Below are 23703 nucleotides of genomic sequence, written 5' to 3'. Positions count from 1 at the left end.
CCTGTACTTTTACTAGCTGCTTACTTCGAATAGGAGCACCACAGGTTCCACTTTCCAAAGAGAGAGCTTGTGAGCTGCTATTCCTGTTGACCCAAGATGGAGCAAATAATGGGGGTTCTTACAGAAATCACCAAGTGCCAACAGGATTTCAAACAAGCCCCAAAACAGGAGCTGAAGACATCACAAAAGGGTTTAAACCAGGAGTGGGCAAACTACAGCCCAGGGGCCACATCCAGCCCTTCAGTCGTTTTAATCTGGCCCTCAAGCTCCCACCGGGAAGCGGGGTCCAAGGCTTGCCCCACTCCAGGCAGTTCCCAGAAGCAGCGTCATGTCCCCCCTCTGCATGCTGTCCCCGCCCCAAGTGCCATCCCTGCAGTTCCCATTGGCCGGGAACTGTGGCCAATGAGAGCTGCAGGGGTGGCACCTGTGGACGAGGCAGCACGCAGAGCTGCCTGAACACACCTCCGTGCGTAGGAGCTGGGGCGGGAGGGACATGCCACTGCTTCTGGGAGCTGCTAGAGATAAGCACTACCTGGAGCCTGCAGCCCTGACCCTCTCCCACACCCCAACTCCCTGCCCTAGCCTTGATCCCCCTCCTGCCCTCTGAGCCCCTTGGTCCCAGCCCAGAGCACCCTCCTGCACCCCCCACCCCTCCTCCTCAGCCCCAGAGCGTGCACTCCCAGCTGGATCCCTCACTCCCTCCACCCCCGAACCTCCTTTCCCAGTCCAGAGCCCACTCCCACACCCTGAACTCCTCATTTCTAGCCCCACTCCAGAGCCCTCACCCCCTCCCGTACCCCAATCCCCAATTTTGTGAGCATTCATGACCCGCCATACAATTTCCATACCAAGATGTGGCCCTTGGGCCAAAAAGTTTACCCACTTCTAGTTTAAACCAAAGCCTGGAGGTTTTACAAAAGAACTAAAACTGCATCTGGAGGATCCCAGAGAGGCCTGAGGGTTGCTTTGCAGGCAGAGGTCAAATCTCTGTTAGAGCAACTACAAAGTGTCCAGACAGGTTGGGGAGCCCAGCTGCAACCCTCCCAGGCTAAAATGGCCAGACAGAAGAGAGGTGACCACCAACCTAAGTTCCATAGACCAAATGTTTTTCCATAAAATATTGGAAACCAGGCAAGCTGTAGCCAACTTGGAATTTGCTATCAGAGATGAGCTGCAGCAAGGACTTAAGAACTGAAAATTCAGCACCTGAAGGAAATCAAAGGGTCACAGAACACCATGGTGAGAAATTGAGCCAGCCAGGGGACTTGGATAAGGCTAGACACTTACAACAGTTTTCTACCCTACTTGTAACCCAGAGAGATCCAAAGGGGAGAGACTGGGCTGTCTCAGCTCAAATACTGCAAAAGCCCACTATCTTGGAGGGGGAAACTCCTTGGGAAGCTTATTTGGATCAATTCAACTTTATAGCTCAAATAAATGACCGGGAGGAGGGACAGACAGGGGGCATACTAGCAGCCAACTTTGGTGGCCCAGCTCTGATGGTGCTGCAGAACTTACCGCCAGAAAAGGGATGAGTTCTCCAAACCTGGTGCAAGCCCTGAACATCTGCTTTGTAGCTTAGCTGCCCAGGACACAGCTGAGAGCTAGAAGGAGAGGGAAAGAAGAAATCCCTCCTTAACTATAGAGACATATGTTCCTGGCATATCCAGGTACATCCATCCAGCCTTCCAGGATAGGCTGGTGGCAATGGACTGATCTATAGATGTTCAGTTGGACTTGGATTTGCAGCTCAAAAGCAGTGAAAGGAGGCCAAAGACACCCAAGGAGACTGGAATTTACCACAGAACTTTAATCTTTCCTTGAGGCCACGCACTAGAAGAGCAAGCAGCTACTAGTGAGGATGATGGAAGCTGATTGTCATAACACCTGGAAGTATAGTTAAATGCTGGTACTGTTAGAAAACTGGCTACAAAAAAAATTTGCAATAAATTTAAGTCAGGCCAAGACAGACTGTCATAAGTGTCCAGTTAAAGCATCTCTCCCAGTTCAGGAAGTGGGGGAACACCAAGTTGAAGGAGCAAAGCGTTGCAGAGGTACAAGGATCAGCCTGACTGTTTTTGTTTAGATTTGGGCAGCTAAAGGACAATAACAGGAGTTTGGCTATTGAGGGCATAACAGGATATGTCATGTGTATAGGGATAGTGGACAGTGGCTCAAACATAACAGTTATTAGACCAGACACACTATAAAGGCTAGGGAACAAGGAGTCCAAAATGGTCTGAATGGAGACAGTGACTGGGTTAAGGGCATCCATCCAAAAAGTCGGAAAATTGGGTTTGAAGATTGGACCTCTGAAATTCAAGCAAGAAATCTGGATGGCTGAAATAATGGATAAGCTAATAATTGGCTGGGGTTTCATTATAGCTAATAATTGTGGAATCAGTGCTAGGAAAGGTGTCTTAGAAATACAATATGTGAAAATTCCCTTGAAAGATATGGCCCAGGTGAGACAATGGTTTGTAGGCAACTGGTATGCAGTGAACTAATTGTCTTGTCCATGGGGGCAGAAATCACTATAACAGCAACCTACTGTGGTAGCTCTCCAGAAAGGGAAAGATGCCAAGTAATTGAAATCTGTCTTGAGACCAAGAGTCTTGGGGGAATCTTAGCTGAATCAGGAACAGATTCTTGTTCCTTGGCTGAATGTTAGTGACAGGCAGCACATAGTAAAAGAAGGGAAACCATTTCAATGGTCTGCAGGGTATGATTTTATATTTTCATAGGTGAAAAAGGCTCTTGTGACTTAATCTGTCTTGGGTTGTCCATGTTTCAAAACCCTTTCGTACTGGACACAGATGCAGTGCTTCCAGTTAGGGGGACAGGATGTCAACGTGACTGCCCCCTGAATCTAAGAGTATAGCTGTGGAATTTGAGTCTAGAAAAGTTGTTTCAGAGGTGAATCCCCTAGTCAGACAGAATAGGTAGATTATGCCTCAGACAGCAAATTTCTCAGAAACAATACATTAGAATATAAGAACAGCCATATTGGTCAGACCAAAGGTCCATCTTGCCCAGTATCCTGTCTTCTGACGGTGGCCAATGACAAGTGCCCCAGAGGGAATGAACAGAACAGCTAATTATCAAGTGATCCATCCCCAGTCGCCCATTCCCAGCTTTTGGCAAACATATGCTAGGGATACCATCCCTGCCCATCCTGGCTAACAGCCATTGATAGACCTATCCTCCATGAATTTATCTAGTTATTTTTTTAACCCTGTTATAGTCTTGACCTTCACAACATCTGCTGGCAAAGAGTTCCACAGGTTGACTGTGGGTTGTGTGAAAAAATACTTCTTTTTGTGTTCCTCTGGCTGATTGAAAGGGATACCTCCCTGGCATTTGACAGGAAGTCCTGGAAGAGAAAAGCCCCAGATTTGGGTGATAAAAATTGTTTATGTTGTTGATGTGAAACTATCCTGACAGAAAGACACTGTAAATATGTAACCATGTATTATTTTTAATTTGTTAAATTATTTATTTTCTTTCTATTTGGGATGGGTTGTTGTTGGGTGTCACTATTTTAGACCTCATCGGGATGATAAGCAAAAGGCGTGTGTGAACCCACTCAGGAGCTCTTGGCTGAGTATTGTTTTGGGTAGGGGTGTGTGTGTGTGTGTGTGAAGAAAGATCTCAGAAACTGAGAACAGAGGAGAACCAGAAGAGAGAGAGAGACGGCCTGAGGGCTTGGATATACTTGCGAGTTAGAGCCCATTAAAGCAGCCCCAGGCACCCTAGCTTACTACCCATCCACACTGGTAAGGCATGTAGAGTGCTCTGACTCCACGGCTAGAGTGCTCCTGGTACTCCACCTCAGCGAGAAGATTAACGCTTGGTGCGCATTGGCTGAAACACCTGGGCATCAGTGTGAACGAGGTGTGGCATTACTCCACTCTGATCAGCCTCCGGAAACATCCCATAATCCCCTTATGTCAAGTGGCCACTCTTGTCATTGTTTTTTAATCACTGCAGGAATGCAGATATGCCATTTGAAAGCTCAGTTTCTGACATCCGGCATGCTTATCTGCTTAGAGACAAAGCAATCATTACTGTGGAATGCTTTGTGTGAGAGAGAGGGGTGGGGGAGTTGGAGGGGTCTGCTGCTGTCTGAACTTACAAGACAGCATGCGGACATGCTCTCAACCCCCAAAACCCCGCTGTCTCTCCCCCCATATACACACAACATACTCCCTGTCACACTCCCCCCCCAATTTGAAAAGCATGTTGCAGCCATTTGCATGCTGGGATAGCTATCACAATGCACTGCTCTCTGTGGCTGTTGCAAGAGCTGCTAATGTGGCCACCCCAGTGCGCCTGCAGCTGGCAGTATGGACAGATTACAGCGCTTTCCCTACTGTGCTCTCTGAAGGCTGGTTTAACTCAAAGTGTTCTACATCTGCAAGTGTAGCCATGCCCTGAGAAGCTGAAAGCATGGTGGCTGACCCTGGATGAAACCTGGAAAGAGGTTTACGAGCCCGGTGAGCAGGCTAAAAGTGTGCTCTTTCTGTTGTGAGCAAAAGAAGTTGTTTCCTGCTATTTGATCCCTCTGCACTCAGGATGTCGTGCATTCTTTGTAAATAAACACAACTGCATCAAAGAAATACCTAATTATCACCAATTTCTGCATCCAGCTGGAACACCTCAAACCTTGACTGGTCACTTGAGTCGCAAATGGGCAAAAACAGTAACACACAGTAGGTTTGCTGCAACCTCCCCACCCCTGCCCTGCCCATTCTAGCTGTGTTTGTCTTTATGGCTAACTTGATCATCCTTTATATTAAGGTTTCTTTGTTATACGAATATGAGAGACATGAACAGCCTGCATTAGAGATGGTTAACAAGCACATCAGTAGAAGGTATTATAGGTTACAAGCCACTGTTATAAATAATTTATTGCCCTGTTGGAGCATATAATCTATAACAATTGATTAACCAGCTATTAAAACATCTATTATTCATTTATTAAACCTTTGCAAACTATTTATAAATGGACCCTTAATATAAAGTGTGACACAACTTAAATGGCAACAAATACAAACCTCAGCCTAACCTTTCTTTTGCTCTAGTTCCCTCTGCCTCAGATAGAATCTCAAACTCTTTTATACTCCTGGGTTGAAGCTATAGGACCACCTGTTCTAGGGCAGTTCAGCAGAAATAGGTCTGCCCTCTGAGCAGCAGGTTACAGGTTCCTGCCTTGAAGATTTATATTAGACATAGCACAATGAGTAGGGATAATAGGAAAGGGGGGGCAGGGAGGCAAGGATGAGGGTGACATCAACATGGTATGTGGTAATTTGGATTAGTAATGCTCCCTGCATGGAGCTTCTGTTCCAAGGTGTTTTCAGGAGTTAGTACTTGCTATTATAGCTAGAAATGAACCTGGAGGAGAGATTGGAATGAGGAGAGTGACGTGGTTGGTGGATGATAAATGCGAGCAAATTCCAAATGTAGGGGGCGCCACAAACAGATTCATCCCCAGCATGCGGCTGTTAAGCAGAACAAATAATGTCACCCTCTAAAGACTGAACTGATGACCTTTAACTGAGCCAATAATGGCGACAAAGAGCAATTATCTTTGAAAACTCTTGGATGACAATGACGGGAGAGATTCCAGAGGACAGGAAAAGGGCAAATATCATGCCAGGGTATGTCTACACTGGAAACTTCAAAACGCCTCCGCAGGAACACTCCCATGGCAGTGCTTTGAAGTGCGAGTGTGTGCAAGCATTGGGAGAGCTCGCCCCCAGCATTCCTGGTAATCCACCTCCACGAGAGAATTAGCGCCAAGCGCTGGGAGCCGTGCCTGTCTACACTAGTGTTTTAAAGCGCTCAGGCTGCGCTCAGGGGGGAGATTTTTCAAGTTAGAGCAAGCAAGTTAGAGCACTATAAAATGTAAGTGTAGACAAGCCCCCAGTCTATATAAAAAGGGAAACAAGGACAACCCGGGGAATTACAGACCAGTCAGTTTAACTTCAGTACCGGGAAAGATAATGAAGCAAATAATCAAGCAATCAATTTGCAAACACCTAGAAGATAATAAGGTGATAAGTAACAGTCAGCTTGGATTTGTCAAAACAGATAGTGTCAAAGCAACATAATAGCTTTCTTTGACAGGATAACAAGCCTTGTGGATGGGGGAAGCGGTAGCTGTGGTATATTTTGACTTTAGTAAGGCTTTTGATACTGTCTCGCATGATCTTCTCATAAACAAACTATGGAAATACAACTTAGATGAAGCTACTATAAAGTGGGTGCATAACTGGTTGGAAAAACCATTCCCCAAAAGTAGCTATCAGTGGTTCACAGTCAAGGTGGAAAGGCATATCACGTCTATGAGTCTATAAGAGGGATCAGCCTTGAGTCCAGTTCTGTTCAATATCTTCATAAATTATGCAGATAATGGCATAGAAAGTACATTTATAAAGTTTGTGAATGATACCAAGCTGGGAGGGGTGGCAAGGCCTTTGAAGGATAGGATTAAAATTCAAAATGATCTGGAGAAACTAGAGAAATGGTCTGAAGTAAATAGGATGAAATTCAATAAGGACAAATGCAAAGTACTCCACTTAGGAAGGAACAATCAGTTGCACACATACAAAATGGGAAATGACTGCCTAGGAAGAAATACTGCGGAAAGGGATTTGGGGGTCATAGCAGATCACAAGCTAAATATGAGTCAACAGTGCAACACTGCTGCAAAATAAAGCAAACATCGTTCTGAGATATATTAGCAGAAGTGTTGTAAGCAAGACACAAGAAGTAATTCTTCCACTTTACTCTGTGCTGATTAGGCCTCAGCTGGAGTATTGTGTCCAGTTCAGGGAGCTACATTTCAGTAGGGTGACCGTATGTCCCATTTTGGCCCTTTTTTAGGCCCTGTCCTGTCTGACTGTTTTGACAAAATTGGGCATTTGTCCTGTTTGCTCTTGCCAACTGATCATCAGCCCCATACACGGGGTGAGGGAAGGGGAGGCTCAGACCTGCCCTGCACAAAGGAGTGGGGAGGATGTTGTGGGGGAGAGTCACGGGCTGGCAGCAGGGGGGCTCAGAGGGCCAGCCCCACGTGTAAGGGAGTGAGAGGGTCATGGGTGGGCAGTAGGGGAGCTCAGGCTGTCCCTGGGTGCCAGTGGGGAGAGGGACCTCAGGCTGGCCCCAGACAGGAAGCAGGGAGGTCTCAGACCAGCCCCGTGCACAGGGGGGGAAGCAGGTTGCAGGATGGAGAGGGAGCACAGGAGGCAGGGGACTCAGAGGACCAACCCCGCAGGCAGGCAGCGAGGGGTTTGGACCAGCCCCGGGCACTAGTGGGGAGGGGGATCTCAGGCTGGGCCTGGGCAGGAGGCAGGGAGGCATGAGGCTGGCCCCACGCGTGGGAGGGCAGAGCAGCGGAAAGGGGCTGGGACCAGCCTGAGGGTGTCCTGTTTTCCCTTTGGGAAAATGTCATCACTCTACATTTCAGGAAAGATGTGGACAAACTGGAGAAAGTCCAGAGAAGAGCAACAAAAGTGATTAAAGGTCTAGAAAACATGACCTGTGAGGGAAGATTGAAAAAAATGGGTTGTTTAATCTGGAGAGGAGAAAGTGGGGGGATGGGGGCTTGATAACAGTTTTCAAGTATGTAAATGGCTGCTACAAGGAGGGGGGTGAAAAATTGTTCTCCTTAACCTCTGAGGATAGGACAAAAAGCTATGAGTGTAAAGGCTAGTCTACACTGGCAATGCTAAAGCGCTGCTGCAGCAGTGATTTAATGTGCCTTGTGTGGTCATGGTGCAGCAGCTCTCCCAGCACTCTAAAAACCCACCTCAGTGAGGGGTGTAGCTACCAGGACTGGGAGTGCAGCTACCAGCACTGGGGCACCGTCTACACGGGCACTTTACAGTGCTGCAACTTGCTGCGCTTAGAAGTGTGTTTTTTCATACCCCTGAGAGAGAAAGTTGCAGTGCTGTTAATTGCCAGTGTAGACAAGCCCTAAATAGAAGCAAAGGAGGTTAAGGTTGGACATTAGAAAATACTTCCTGTCAGGGTGATTAAGCATTGGAACAAATTGCCTAGGGAGGTTTTTAAGAACAAGTTAGACAAACACTTGCCAGGAATGGTCTAGTTATTACTTAGCCCTGTCTTGAGTGCAGGAGACTGGATTAGATGACCTGTTGAGGTCCCTTCCAGTCCTACACATGTATGATTCTATGAAACTGGAACCCCATCTGACCCTTGGGAAAGCAAATTCCAGAGTCCAGGGCCCATTCCATGATCTCACCCTAAATACCCTGTCACAGCACACAGACATTCCAGTTTAATGACTACTACTACTGGCACATCCGATCCCAGCTCTCACATCAGTGTGTATAGCAGTCGACGTGGACTCAGGATGCAAGGAGCCAAACAACGTAGTGCTTTAGTGGTCATTACCAACTCTTGGTCTTCAACATAGATCAAATAAGAAGCCAGAGCAGTCTCAGAAGCACTTGAGCAACGTGATTCTTTATGCCTAGCATCAAGAGGCTACAGTCTGCACCAGCTATAGCTGCTTCCAAGTGGTCCTCAAGGACTGTGTGACAATTTAATGAATGCACAAACTTCAAGCCATGAAGAGCAGCTGTTTTTGTGTTGCTTTTCTTAGGACCAGGCATGCAATTTCTTTCCTTTAACAATATACAAAGCGATATGGGGCCTGGCATCAGAAAACCCAGTTAAGTCTCCAGATGCTGAGCTCTTGTGGATAATTATAACTTTAAAATGGGCCCTGCAAAAGTATGCCCATGAATAACATCAATACCTTAAATATCAACTCCATCCTTTTCTAGAGGGTTATTGCAAAGAAATTGAACTTTCAGGCTATTCAGCTAGAAAGATCATAGTGTGGGAAATAGCCACTGCAGAAGAATCCCCAAAAGTTTTACAGATTTGAAAAAAAATCACCAAAAGTGATTTCTTGCAAATATGTTACTGTTTCATTCCCTAGTGGCTCCTGCTGGCTACAGCAATGAGCTCTCCAGCAATGGTCAACGAAGGCATGCTGGCACAGACTCCGGGCGTCTCAGCAGCAACAGCTTAAGCGTGCTGGGAACCCTATTGCTAGGCAGCATGAACATTAGCTCTCCTGCAGTGGTGCACTCTGGAAGCTGGCAAGGAAGTGTGAAAATAATGAGATGCCAAATTGCCAGCATAAGTAGAAGCACAAAAGAAAATAGTTGTGAATATTTCCAGCTCCATTACCTAGTAGAATAAAGATGCTTTTTCTAAAAAGAGATCCTGCTTTCCCCGGACTTATTTTTCCCAGTTTCTCAGCTGTTTGGCAGACTCCAGGGATGGCTGAATGAGACACTTCAGGTCTCTGGTCTTGACCTTTCCAGGATTTAGCAGCTTCTCTCACCCGGAGATCCAACTAGTTTCTTTTATGAGTTAATGTAGCAGCTATGAAGCTATTTCTTACTATGGAGCATAAAAGCTAGTATTACTTATTTATTATTTGCATTATGGTAACTCCAAGAGACCCCAGTCAGGGATCAGGGTCTCCTTCCACTAGGCACTGAACACACATATAACAAAAAGATGGATCCAGAGCTAGACAGTTTCAGGAACTCTCTACATTTGGAAAATGATCTATTGCTAACCAATGGCTGTCAACAACAGGACTTCCCCATTCCTCTCCTCCCCTACAACCTGTTAACAGAGATGGGATCAAACTGTTTTCAGCACCACTCCAGTAATCATGATATAGACCATGTCCCTCTAAAACTCAAGCATGCTTTCTGTACAGCTACTAAAAATGGATTGATCCCATCCAGACAGGAGTCAAAACATTCTCATTACCAGTGCAGGGGGCCTAAGCAATATCAACACAGGTCGTTTTCCAAGTGTGGAGAGCTCTTTAAAGTAGGGCCCCACATTTTGCGAAATAAGCAAGTGCAGGATTGGCAGTGAGATTCACCTTACCCAGAACAGTACTCCCAAATCTATGTTTCACTTTTTTAAAACTATATTTCTAGAATTTACTGTTTCAGATAAAATCTTGAAAATGTCCCCCAGTGTAGCCAATGCACTAAAATTTTCCTGTGTTTGAAGAGAGCCTAAAAGAATACTCCAAGAAATGTGAATTGCTATGGCCATATCAATGAGCATTAACTCTTGGTAACCTAAAGATGTCATTGTTAACTATTTCACTGGTGAACACTGTTGCAAAACATCAAAACAATGTGTTTATTTTACAAATCTAAACTGCTTCCCACCCACCTCCTGTGCCAAAAGACCCAGTGATTCCAAATCCAGCTACCAAACCCTTTTCTGACAGCTTCTATTGTGCAGTTAGGCATTGTCAATACAAAACTCTGTTGCAATGTGAAAACTGCAAATGTGGGGATATCAAATAAATTGAATTTAATATCATTATTGATAAGACATAGCCTACTATTCTGGCTGGATTATTCATTATCATATTTAATTCACTTTTTAAAAAACTTAATTTTGTAATGTACATGAAGAAGCCACACAATTTCCACTCTCCTGCACCAGAGTGCCACATTATCCAAGAACTTTAACATGAAATTTAGATCCAGTTTGATGTGGACTTCACAGGAGTTTACCTTAAAGTAAAAACTTTCCAGAAGAATGTTTTCATGTCTCCTCTGATCGAAGAACCCTTTAATGCCAACTAACAAGGGGGTTATAGGAATGTCCCATGTCTGGTAGGTACATTCTGTCATCAAAGAATATCATGTGAGAATATCTTAAATGAAAGCCAGGATCACACACTGGTCAATACCATTGTGAAATGTATATACCAATACTTTGTATGGATAGTTTAAAATCTGTTATCAAGGCCGAATTGACAAACAGGTTTTCTATGAGGCAAGGGATGTTTATTCACCTGTCTCTCTGTTGAGATGCAGATTAAGAATTGTAAATTAAAACAATGAATACCCATTTACATGCAAAGTCAATCGGGAGATGTGAAATCAACACAGAAGAAGCACACAGAAAAATAAGCCCTGGGTCCTTATCCTGACTGAGGGCTTGTCTACATCAGAAAGTTGCAGCGCTGGTGAGGGAGTTACAGCGCTGCAACTTAGGAGGTGTACACATCTGCAGGGCACCACCAGCGCTGCAACTCCCTGTTTGCAGCGCTGGCCGTACTCCCGTTTTGTCTTGGGTGTAGAGGATCCAGCGCTGGTGATCCAGCGCTGGTAATCAACTATAGACACTTACCAGCGCTTTTCTTGACCTCCGTGGAATAAGCAGGTATCCCAGCATACCTGAGGAAGCCTCTGGTAATCAAGCTGGTCTCCTTTCCCGGTTCCCCGTTCCCCGAACCCCGAGCAAGCAGGTCTCCTTCCCTGCGGTTTGCAGGGGGGTTCGGGGAACGCAAGAGCAAACCGCGGCGAAGCTGGTCTCCTTCCCCGGTTTGCTCTCGCGTTCCCCGAACCCCTGTGCAAGCAAGTCTCCTTCCCTGCGGTTTGCAGGGTGGTTCGGGGAACGCGAGAGCAAACCGCAGCGAAGCTGGTCTCCTTTCCCGGTTTGCTCTCTCGTTCCCCGAACCCCCGAGCAAGCAGGTCTCCTTCCCTGCGATTTGCAGGGTGGTTCGGGGAATGCGAGAGCAAACCGCGGCGAAGCTGGTCTCCTTTCCCGTTTTGCTCTCTCGTTCCCCGAACCCCCAAGCAAGCAGGTCTCCTTCCCTGAGGTTTGCTGGGTGGTTCCGGGAACGCGAGAGCAAACCGCGGCGAAGCTGGTCTCCTTTCCCGGTTTGCTCTCTCGTTCCCCGAACCCCCAAGCAAGCAGGTCTCCTTCCCTGAGGTTTGCTGGGTGGTTCCGGGAACGCGAGAGCAAACCGCGGCGAAGCTGGTCTCCTTTCCCGGTTTGCTCTCTCGTTCCCCGAACCCCCGAGCAAGCAGGTCTCCTTCCCTGAGGTTTGCTGGGTGGTTCCGGGAACGCAAGAGCAAACCGCAGCGAAGCTGGTCTCCTTTCCCGGTTTGCTCTCGCGTTCCCCGAACCCCCCTTGAAGCCGCCCAACAGCGCTGCAGTGTGGCCACATCTAACACCACTTGCAGCGCTGGTTGCTGTAAGTGTGGCCACTCTGCAGCGCTGGCCCTATACAGCTGTACTAATACAGCTGTAACAACCAGCGCTGCAAAATTTTAAATGTAGACATGGCCTGATATAGACAATGAACTTTCTAGATATAAGTAAAAGGAAAAGAAGACACCACTTTATCCTGCACCAGCAAGTAAATGAGCAATGCATTTACATTCATGAAAATGAGATCTCAGCCAACCTTTGTTGAAACTCTGCAGAGGATATTGTGGGGTGAGGTAAACTCCTTTAGACGGGAGGATAGCCTGTTAAGGTTAGTCTCCAGAAAGCATGTTATGATTTTGTTTTATATGTAACCTTTTAGTTCCATTATTCTTACTCACTGTCTCTTGAAACCTTGTTAATAACTTATCCTTGTTTTCACTATCAGTATATCTAAGTGCTGTGATATTAAGCAAGAGACTGATCTCAGTTGAATCATATAAGCTGGTGTGTACATTATTTGCTTGGGCACAGCATACTAGGTATTTCTGTGAGTGTTCAGTGGATTAGGGGCTCGTTCAAAGGGACTCAGGGACCGGGGTATACCTATTGTTAATCTGCAAACAAAGTGCTAGCATATCCCAGAGGAGAGTGCTTGGGTAACAGGCTGGTGGTGCCAGGAAGCTGACACCCAGCTAAGCATAAACAAATGTCCCTCACGCTGGAGACAGGGGGCTAATAAAGTGACTCAGAGTCCTTGGTACCCCAAGAACCAACACATCCCATACATAGGATGAAATTTACCCCTGTGCAGAGGACAAGCAAAAAGCCAATGCACCACTTTAGTCTCTCTCTCAAATCTAAGTAGTGCACAGATCCTTTGCATGGGGCAGATTTCATCCAGATAGATCCTGTGGGAATCTCTGATCAGTGTGTGGCTGCACAATTTGAAGAGAAGAGTTGAGTCAATCTGAGCAGAGCAGGAATGGTGTAGGACAGGATGGAGTCACAGAGTATAGGTAAAGAGTGATTATGTTGCGAACAGGACTCTTATTTGCAGGACCTCCATTAGTGACCTCTGGGCTGTCATTGCAATAGGGCTTTGTATCCATAGCAGCACCATTTAGGGGACTTTGACAGTATAGTCAACTTCATCTTCATGGCAAAGTAAAGTGAGATGAGTGTATGATGAGCCATCACTCAAGTTCAAGCCTCTGAGCTTCATTAGAGTTCAAGTGGGTGCATTATGCTACCATTAGAGGTGTAAACACTGGCACAAAGTCAAGGCCACTGAATACAAGTTTCTCCACCAGAGGCTCCTCACAAAGGGCAATTCTCCAAATGCCACTATTTTAAATGAACCAGGATTTTATATGAATATATTTAATAAATTAATACTGTGGCCCATGATCAGTTATACTGATGTGACAAACTGAAGGGTGTGTGTGTGTGAAGGGTATGTGCACAGATGGTGTCTGGGGGAAAGAGAAGGCTTGTGCACATGGTGTTTGGGTGTATCAGTGTGGGCAAGTGCAGACTCTTGCCTTGTTTTGTATTTGTTACCTCCAGCTGTCATTATTCCCTTCTCAATAGGAGAGGCAGAACTTCTGCAGGAGGGAGCAGACCAGGGTAACTGAAATGAGATATACTGGGGACTCTTCAGGAAAGAATGCACTGCTTTATGCACCCACATTAATGTCTGATTATACCGCCACTCTGCCATGAGCAAAATCATGGCATGGAGCAGCAGCATAGCCTGTTACTACTTGTCACCAAGCTTCTGGCCCAGAGTCATGGGAGATGGCCAAGTAGTAATACACCTATGAAATGCCTAAACCCTGCTTTTAAATTCAGTAAATGAATTACTCTGAACATATGCTGGCTGGCAAGTGCAAATGAGAGGCAGTATGCACAGTGAGTTAATCCAGTAACTAAAGGTTTAAATGGAGTTCATGTGAATTAACGTGCTCCCAAAGGCCAGAAATGCCTGGAATCGGTCAAGAGTGCTACTTTGTTGCAACTAATTAATGCATTAATTACATAATAAGCAATAATGCTACAATCATCCAGCCTACACCTGGTTAGCAACCTGGGCAGAAGAGCTTGAGGATTCCTGCTGTTTCTCAACTGGTGGTCTGAACTCTTTGAAAGTCAAACAATTTTAGAGGAACACCAAAGAGGTGATTTATGATTCTTCAACCCAGAACAAGGACTGAGGCCCAGATCCTCAAAGGGATTAGGCACCTAACTTCCATTGAAACCAATGGAAGTTAGGTAGGGTGACCAGATAGCAAGTGTGAAAAATCGGGGCGGGAGGTCATGGTGGTGGTAATAGGTACCTATATAAGACAAAGCCCCACATATCAGGATTGTCCCTATAAAATTGGGAGTTAAGTGCCTAAACCCCTTTGAAGATCTGGGTCTGAGCCCTGAGATAAGATGTGAAGACTGATTAATTAATGCTTGTACAGCATAACATAAGAACATAAGAACAGCTGTACCGGGTCAGACCAAAGGTTCATCTAGCCCAGTATCTGTCTACTGACAGTGGCCAATGCCAGGTGCCCCAGAGGGAGTGAACCTAACAGGCAATGATCAAGTGATCTCTCTCCTGCCATCCATCTCCATCCTCTGACGAACAGAGGCTAGGGACACCATTCCTTACCCATCCTGGCTAATAGCCATTTATGGACTTCACCACCATGAATTTATCCAGTTCTCTTTTAAACGCTGTTATAGTCCCAGCCTTCACAACCTCCTCAGGTGAGGAGTTCCACAAGTTGACTGTGCGCTGCGTGAAGAAGAATTTCCTTTTATTTGTTTTAAACCTGCTGCCTATAAAGCACTTTGAATGCACAAAGCTCTATATGACCAGTGAATGTTGCTACAGTTTAAGTGCACACAGGTCTGGATGAAGGAAATCCTTGATGTATCTGCTAGAAAACAGGGAAAATAGAGGGATTTGTATGTTTATTCTAGTTTCTAGTGGTGTGAGGGGGTAAGCACAAAGAGCCATAACTAGAGAACTCCCTGACTGGGAAGTCCCTCTATATTATCCTGGTCCTCTCTGGTAACTGTTGAGGACCAGGAACTCTGTAACCACTCCACAGCAGCCATGATAGGGACTTTCATTATCATCCATATTTCCATTCTCAGAACTTTCTGAAAAATGCTCCTGTAGACTAAACATTGTAGACTTGGTTTCAGAATCCACTCACAATAGTTCCCTCACAAACGAACACACAGCTGATTTTGAGCTATTGGAGAGTGAAGAATGCACTTTTCCAGTATTTCATTATGCTCACCAGGAACTCAAATATGGCTGGATAAAAAAAATCCTCTAAGTGTTACATCTAAATCGTCCCTATGGAGGAATCATGGAGAGAAGGAGATAAACCCTAAGAAGGCATAAGTGATTTGAAAAAATCACTTCTGAATGTGCTCAAGAGGTACCTGCTAAGGTTATAGCAGAACCTACCAACACTCCACTCACTTTGTGACAGTCAACGTTGGAGCTCCCACCTGTTTTGCCCAAGAAGTTACTATTTCCAGACTGTGTTAGGGAAAATCTCAGGGAGCAAATTAGTGCATGTCACACTGACAGCACAATACTACAAAAGGTGCCCCAATTTTCTGACCCTGGGTAAAAGTACCAGTTGGCCATGTGAGATAAAATCCTACTGTGTACTTGCATGTGGCTAGCTAAACTTAATTTACCCATATGCAAGCTCAAAATGGCATTTTGTGTGTGGGCATCTGGCAGCATGCATACAAAGACGGCACATTTAAATTATAGCTTACATTTCTAGCTACTCCTGTTGCTGATGCTCTCAACTGCTTTCTTTTTAGAGGTGCTGCTTTCCTGTTAACCCAGCCTGGCAGAAAAAATAGCAGGACTTGTGTCATAAACAGATAGCTAAGGGTTAATGTCTCTTTCACCTGGAAAGAAGTAACCTGAAACACCTGACCAGAGGACCAATCAGGAAACAAGACTTTTTCAAATCTGAGTGGAGGGAAGTTTGTGTCTGAGTCCTTTGTTCTGATCTTCTGCCTGTCTCTCTCTCGGCTATGGGAGGATTTCTGTCTCTTGCTTTCTAATTTTCTGTTTCCCAGTTGTAAGTACAAAAAAGATAAGACAGTGATTTATATGTTTTTTTCTTTTGTATTTACATGGTATAGTTGCTGGAATGTTTTGAATTGTATTCTTTTTGAATAAGGCTGTTTATTCATATTTCTTTTAAGCAATTGACCCTGTATTTGTCACCTTAATATAGAGAGACCATTTTTATGTATTTTTTTTTCTTTTTACATAAAGCTTTCTCTTTAAGACCTGTTGGAGTTTTTCTTCAGTGGGGGACTCCAGGGAATTGAGTCTGTGCTCACCAGGGAATTGGTGGGAGGAAGAAGTCAGGGGGAAATCTGTGTGTGTTAGATTTACTAGCCTGACTTTGCATACCCTCTGGGTGAAGAGGGAAGTACTTCTGTTTCCAGGACTGGAAATAGAGAGGGTGGAATCCCTCTGTTTAGATTCACGGAGCTTGCTTCTGTGTATCTCTCCAGGAACACCTGGAGGGGGGAAGGGAAAAGGTTTATTTCCCTTTGTTGTGAGACTCAAGGGATTTGGGTCTTGGGGTCCCAGGGAAGGTTTTTGGGGGGACCAGAGTGCCCCAAAACACTCTAATTTTTTGGGTGGTGGCAGCTTTACCAGGTCCAAGCTGGTAACTAAGCTTGGAGGTTTTCATGCTAACCCCCATATTTTGGATGTTAAGGTCCAAATCTGGGAATAGATTATGACAATTTGCCAATCCCATTCACTTCAGTGACCCTAGATTACTACTCCTAAAATCTCCAGACATCTCAGTGAGAGAGGAACTCCAGAGCATAGTTAGCACAATTTCAGTGTCAACATGCAGAGGATCTTTGTATCTTTCCCACATTTGGGGAGCGGAGCAGATAGGGTGTTTACTGTCTTGTTAAAAACTAGGAAATTAAATGCAAAAACGCTCTCTCTCTCTCTTTCTCTCAGGTACCCATATGGGTCCCAACAGTGTGTATTACTAGAATCTTGTCAGGACAGGTTTAAACACAAACACACTGCCCCTTCTGCAATGCCCATAATAAATGGATTATGCCAGTACTAAATCATTTCTGTTAGGCTCTCTTGTATTAAAACAACATACTAATCTATGGAGGTGGTCATGTGCCTAACATGAGAGAACAATCTATCCCATTGTGATAATAACCTTTACCCTTCCCCATCCATCCATCCTCCACCCCAATATTTTCCCCACAACCTACTCATCTAAAATTTATATTGCATTCTTTTTCAGGCATGGACAGTAATTTTTGATGAGGTCTGTAAAGTTCCCATCATGCCTTTGTGCACCATGAAATAATAATAATAATGGAATGCAAAAGTTAAGTGTTTCATAGTAATATTAACTCACCCACACTGCACATAATACTTTTGATTAATAGTTATGCTATTAAATGTCACCTGAATCTGTACAGTATGAACTAGGTAATGTTACTATGGCTTTGATTTAGCAAAGTGCTTCAAGTAAGTGCTTAGGTGCTCTGCTGACCTGTGCCTCATGAGAGCTTTTATTTCTTCACTCCCTCATTTTCTGCATCTAAATGTATAACCTTAACATTGCTTTAAATGTAAATACATTTGGCCAGAGAAAATTGCCCTACTTTTGTGCGTGGGCTTTCCAGGTAGGCAGAATAAATGTCCTGCAATTTCTACTCCCTCTGAGGGATTGTCTAGATTGATGTTAATGGGGAAGGGGAATGGTGACGTTGTTACAAGCACCATTTCAGATAGTATATGCCACAGAGTTTTGTTGGGATAACAGTTGTGCTCTGCCTAGGATGGAGTCCATGCTACTAGCATATAGGGTGACTAGATGTCCTGATTTTAAAGGGACAGTCCCAATTTTTGGGTCTTTTTCTTATATAGGTTCCTATTACCCCCACCCACTATCTCAATTTTTCACATTTGCTGTCTGGTCACCCTACTAACACATGAACAGCATTCTATTTGAAGCTCTAACTTAATAGCCAGAAGCACCACCCTTCACTTTTAAATATATCTTTCTCATACAACTGGATACATACATGTTCCAGGTTTTGGTATTGACTGGTTCCACCAGGCCAGAACTGGTATTGTCTGGTTCTGCCAGAAACTGAAACATGGATGGCCAGGCCTAGTGATTGGTGCAGTGGCAGTCAGCCTAAGAACCAGAGCCAGTGATCAACACTGGAATCAGGAGTCAATAGCAGACTAGGCCTGGCAAACTAGGTGGGAACAAGCTAAGGCCTGCGGTACCTGTCACCACTATCAAGCAGGGGAGTGTACCACGCCATGAAGTGACATGACATTAGGCAGATTGAGTGCCTGTTTCCCCAGGGAGCAGTAGCTCAGTGGTTTGAGCATTGGCCTGCTAAACTCAGCATTGTGAGTTCAATCTAGAGCAAAATCAGTACTTGGTCCTGCTAATGAAGGCAGGGGGCTAGACTCAATGACCTTTCAGGGTCCCTTCCAGTTCTATGAAATGGGTATATCTCCATTTATTATTATATTATCTGCTCTGAGAGTCACTAAACCAACTCCTGACTTGTGGATTGGCTAGTGCCTAGCACAGAAATGATTCATCCCCACATGTGGCTTAATCAGGCTCTAGTTCAGAGATGATTCATCACCTCACAGGTTCTCTGGGAATGGACATGACTCACAATGTGGGAATGGGTACTGGCTGGTTCTCTGGAATGGATGTGTCTCCCTCCCATGCAGGAACTGGTATTAGCTGGTTCTATGGGAATGGATGCCATTAGTTGGTGTTGAGCTAATATGAAGTGTGCCAGTAAAAACAACAACATAGTTTTTCAGCTTTTTGGTAAAAGCGCAGTCTGTGACTGCTAGTCCACACTGGAAACCTCTGTCTTGGCATGTCACTGGTCAGGTTAGGAAGGACTATGAATAACTGAAGAGGTTCCTAAACTGAATTGCAGAGAGAGGTGGCTGATGCTGGGTCCTCATTTCCAGCTGCCAAAATTAAAAAAAAAACAACCCTAAAAATACAGTATGGTTGCCAACTCTTGCAATTTTATCATGAGTTTCCCAATATCTGGTGTTTTACTTAAATCCCCAGCTCCAGGAAACTATCTAACCAGCCTAGGGTATGTCTATACTGGAATAAAACACTAGTGTCTGGCCCATTTCAGCTAACAGGGCTATAAAATTACAGTATAGATCTTCGGGCTCAGGCTGAAGTCCAAGTGCTGGGACTCCCCTGAGTGGGGAGGGTCCCAGAGCTCAGGCTCCAGCCAAAGCCCAAATGTCTACCCTGCAATTTTCTAGCCCCACAGCCTGAGCCAGCTGATGCAGGCTAGCTGTGGGTGTTCTACTGCAGTGTAGATGTACCCTTAGATACTTGTATGTCCACTATTGCTGCAGTATCCAAGCACTTTACAAGTTCTAATGGACTTATCCTCAGAGCACCACCAGGAAGTACTATTACCCCCCTTCAACAGACAGCAAAAGGTGGCACAGAGAGGCTAAGGCTCAGATCTTCAAAGATGTTTAGGCTCCAAAGTTCCATTGATTTCAGTGAAAGTTAAGAGTCTAAATGCCCTTGTGGAGCTGTGCCTAGGTGACCTCACAGGGTCCCATTGGCAGTCTGTGAAAGAGGAGCGTCTTGAGCCCAGCTCCCCCAACTGGGGGCTGACCCATGACATTTTTCATTTGGGGTTGGCAGTACAAGATTCAGTACTTTCCTATCATCATTTGCCCCAGGGAAGTCATCTGGTCCCCAGTGGGAAGATAGATGCTCTGAACCCTAGTGAAAGTGGGAGGAGAGGTGGTCTCAGCACAGCTGTGACTCATAGACTCATAGACTCATAGGTCAGAAGGGACCAATATGATCATCTAGTCTGACCTCCTGCACAAGGCAGGCCACAGAACGCCTACCCATCCACTTTTATAACAACCCCTAACCCAGGACTGAGTTATTGAAATCCTCAAAACTGGTTTGAAGACCTCAAACTGCAGAGAATCCACCAGCAAGCGACCCATGCCCCATGCTGCAGAGGAAGGCAAAAAACCTCCAGGGCCCCTGCCAATCCGCCCTGGAGGAAAATTCCTTCCCGACCCCAAATATGGCGATCAGCTAAACCCTGAGCATGTGGGCAAGACTCACCCACCAGCACTGTGAACGGAAGAGGAGGTGGGGCTCACACAATGGTGAATGAGAGGGAGACAGCCATACAACAATCTCTCCCTTAAGGTGCCACAAAAAGATTTGAGAACCCCTGAATCATTGGAATGGAAAGAGATCAGCTAGGAGATCACCTTATCTATGTGCATCATCCTCTGCTAAATCACTGCTTATACCCCTCCGGTGTGCCAAGAAGAATGAGTGGTTCCTTTGCATAAACCTGGATTGAAAGGAACCACCTCCCTTCCCTTCTCCTGAGCAGGAGACCCCGCTTGCTAGGTATATCATCCCTCTGCTAGGAAATCAGCGGGAGCAATTTTCATTTTAAGAGGAGTCTCTTTTGAGACAGGTTCCTGCTGGGAAAGAGTCTTTTAGAAATGGAAGCATCACATCAAACAATATCTCCAGAAAGCTCAGGGCTGCTGATGTCACAACACCTACTGGTGCCCATTCTGATGTCACCCACTTCCACATTCCAGGTGGGATGCAGTTGAAAGGAACAATACAAGAAACGAATGTTGTTTAAAGTGACCGTGAATGAGAATTCCAATCCATTCACACATCATAGTCTAGTCCCACCTTGTCAGTCACCCCACCCCACTGATTTACACCTTCAAACCTAAGGAAGACAGGAATTACCTAGCATGGGCCCAGTGGGTAAAATTGAAGTAACGAGATGAAATTAAGCAGAAGAAACGTGAAGTGAATGGGGACCGGGGAGCCAAACTGTGAGATTGGTCATCTCCTAAGGAGAGTCAGGCCGGCCTCTTCGTTCGTGGGGACATTAAAAACTGACAGGCACCGCCAGGGAAAATGGACTTAAAGGAACAATGGGTGCCCTGCAAGGGGGTGGGAAGGACTAGATGGTATCTAATACATATTTCCCAGCTGTTCTCTCTACAATACTTCAGTGGTAGATTCACGCATTCCTGCTCTTTAATATCACACCAGTGTGACAGAATAATGCATGATCCACACCAGCTCATGATTACACATCCCAGATTGCCCAGTCTTTGTGTATACACACACACACACACATACCCCTAAACCCTTGGCCAATAACCGCCTAGCTCTTTGTATTTGCTCTAGGCTCCCCTTCCATCCTGTTTTGTTGTCTCCATCAGAGTGTCAGCTCTTCCGGACAGCGACCATATCTATCTAATTTGTACAGCGCCCAGCACATTGTAACAAAGGTGTTGCCTAGGGCACTTGCTCTCCGGCTTAGGGAACAGGAACGATCCTGGGTTTGCTTGATAATGACACGGCCCCGTGTCCTCCCGACCCTGATTTATGCCCTTTGGGCCCCTGAGTCACTCGCTAACTGTAACGGAGTCAGGGCTGCCGGCTCCACCGCCCAGACTGCTCCTTAGCGGTGCCCGCGGCCAGACGCCCAGCGAAAGCAGAGCTACACCGAGCCCAGGGCTGAGTAGGCTCTGGTGCAGCAGAGGGGAAGCGTCCCCGTGTCCCCAGAGCTTCCCCCCGCGCCCGGGGAACCGAGACTTGGGGGCCAGCCAGGGGAGTGCCACGTGTTTTGCTGGGGTGCTGTTAGAAGGGGAGAGTCTCCAGCGGGCGATTGCCCATGAGGCCGCGGGCGGTGGGGAAGGCGAGGGGACCAGTGCCAGCCGCTGGGGCCGAAGTGCGGGGTCCCCTAGGCGAGAACTGCCTCCTGCGCTCGGTACCCGTCTAGTGCGGCTGTAGCCTGGATCCGAATTAGGTGCTACCGATAGTGGCCCTTTCCTGAGAGCCGCTTCCCCGAGCGATCCGAATCTCACTGGCCCGGTGCGGGCTCTGCCCCGAGCGGCGGGGCCGGCTGGTCCCCCGCCTCCCCTCAGCAGCTGGAGAGGTTCGCGCGGCTCTAGCCCGCTCCCTCTGCCTTCCCCCCGCTTCCCAGATGTTGCCAAGTGACAGCGGGAGAAGGGCAGAAAAGCCATTTTTAGGCAAATGGAGTCCGGGAAAGTTGACAGAGAGACGGCGCGTCCCCAGCCCGCCGCGGGGAACCCTGCCCGTCCCTTCCCCGACCCCGGCACCTCAGTCCCCTTCTTGGGACGAGCCTAGAAAAGCGGGGAAATGTCAGAGCCCGGGCCTGCCAGCTGCCTCGAGATCCCCGCTGCGTGCAGGGACCTGGATCCCAGCCCGATCGCCTCCCTCGCCGCTCCCGCCTCCTTCCCGTCTAACTGCAGCCCAAAGTAGCGGGCACGTCCTTGCCTAGGAGCAGAGGGCGCTTGGGGAGTGGGCGGCGGGCCGCGGGGGGGGGGGAGAGAATCACTCCCCACTATCTAATCTGCGCTCCCCCCCCCGCATTCCTGCAAACTCCTTGGCCAAGGGCACCCCGGGCGCCCGCTCCGGCCACTGTCGTAAGCAGAAGCCAGGCGGAGGGATGAACAGAGACGCCCCCTTGCCCGGGGCAAAGGCCAGCAACGCCCGGGCCGGGGATCGCTCTGTGCATCCCGGCTCCCCGCACTCGCAGGCTAGGGGAGGAGCCGCTCACTCACCGGGCGCCCCCCACGGCGTTGGCGCTCCGGCGCCCGTGCTGTTCTCAAAGCCCATGGTGCATCTTCCCGCCCGCCGGGAACCGCTCGCGGCTGGAGGGCTGGGGCCGGCCGAGGGAGAGCGAACGATCCCCGGACGCCGGAGTCCGCTTCACGGGAGGCTCCCTCCCTCGGGCATTTCCCTCTGGGCAGCTGGGGCTGCGCCGCGAAGGCGAAGAGAGCCGGAGCCAGGCCGGCGTGGCGTGGCCAGCGCTCCTGTCGGGGCCGCCCCGCGCCCAGCCCTGCACAGATGTGCCGCCCTCTCGCGCTGACTAGCGCGCGCCCACTTTTCTCCCCCGTGCAAAAAACAAACAACAAAAAAAAAGGAAAGAAAGAACAAGCAGCGAGGCAGCCCCGGAACCATGATGTAATGGAGCCTCAGCCAATCACGGCGGGGCTGCGAGCGCTACTTTCCCCTCTCAGCCGGCCTGAGGGGCCTGGGGCTCGCCGCTGGCACATCACGGGGGGGGGGGGGCGGGGCAGGGCGGCGGGAGCTCAGGGTCATGCCCCCCATTACTTGCCTTTGCCTGAGGCACCGGCCCCCGGCGCACGGTGGAGGGCAGGGCACAGGCCGCCCTGGCTCCAGGGTGAATGGCCTCGCTCGGGGCGCTGTGGCCGGGGCGGGGCGGGGACTCTGTTCAACCTCTGCCCCCAGCCCGCCCTCCGCCTGGCGCAGGGGGAGCCCCCCCGGCCCGTTCCACGAGCTCCGTGCCCAGGGACACAGCCGAGGGGCGGGGGCCGCCCCTGCAGCAGGGCGCGCGGCTGTTGCCCGCAGGGGGTTGGTTGTGCACTGTCCAGGCCACACAGGGGCCAGGTACCCACCAGCTGTCGGGCCGCGAGGCCCGGCCGGGCTTTCAGCGCCGGACAGCTCCCGGGCTGGGGCGGCGTCGAAGGGACGTGCGGGAGGGGCAGACAGGGAGAGGGGCGCCGAT

At 47.7% G+C, this 23703-nt stretch overlaps 1 protein-coding gene across 3 annotated transcripts in view; it reads right to left on the bottom strand.

The window, feature by feature from the left end:
* CHRM4 (cholinergic receptor muscarinic 4) overlaps nt 1–23703 on the bottom strand; it is a 59277-nt gene that overhangs the window by 20878 nt on the left and 14696 nt on the right. For 2 of the 3 annotated variants that reach the window (XM_030559919.1, XM_030559920.1), the window contains exon 1: nt 22736–23023. The exons of the other annotated variant lie outside the window; for it this stretch is intronic. In XM_030559919.1, the coding sequence (XP_030415779.1) occupies nt 22736–22790 (55 nt within the window). In that variant the 5' untranslated portion in view covers nt 22791–23023. Of the gene's footprint in view, nt 1–22735; nt 23024–23703 lie in introns of those variants that run through there. 3 annotated transcript variants of the gene reach the window in all.

This window comes from Gopherus evgoodei, chromosome 4 (genome assembly GCF_007399415.2).
Source record: "Gopherus evgoodei ecotype Sinaloan lineage chromosome 4, rGopEvg1_v1.p, whole genome shotgun sequence".
Taxonomy (NCBI): Eukaryota; Metazoa; Chordata; order Testudines; family Testudinidae; genus Gopherus; species Gopherus evgoodei.
The sequence above is the reverse complement of the archived record's forward strand: the minus strand, read 5'-3'. Positions and strand labels throughout refer to the sequence as shown.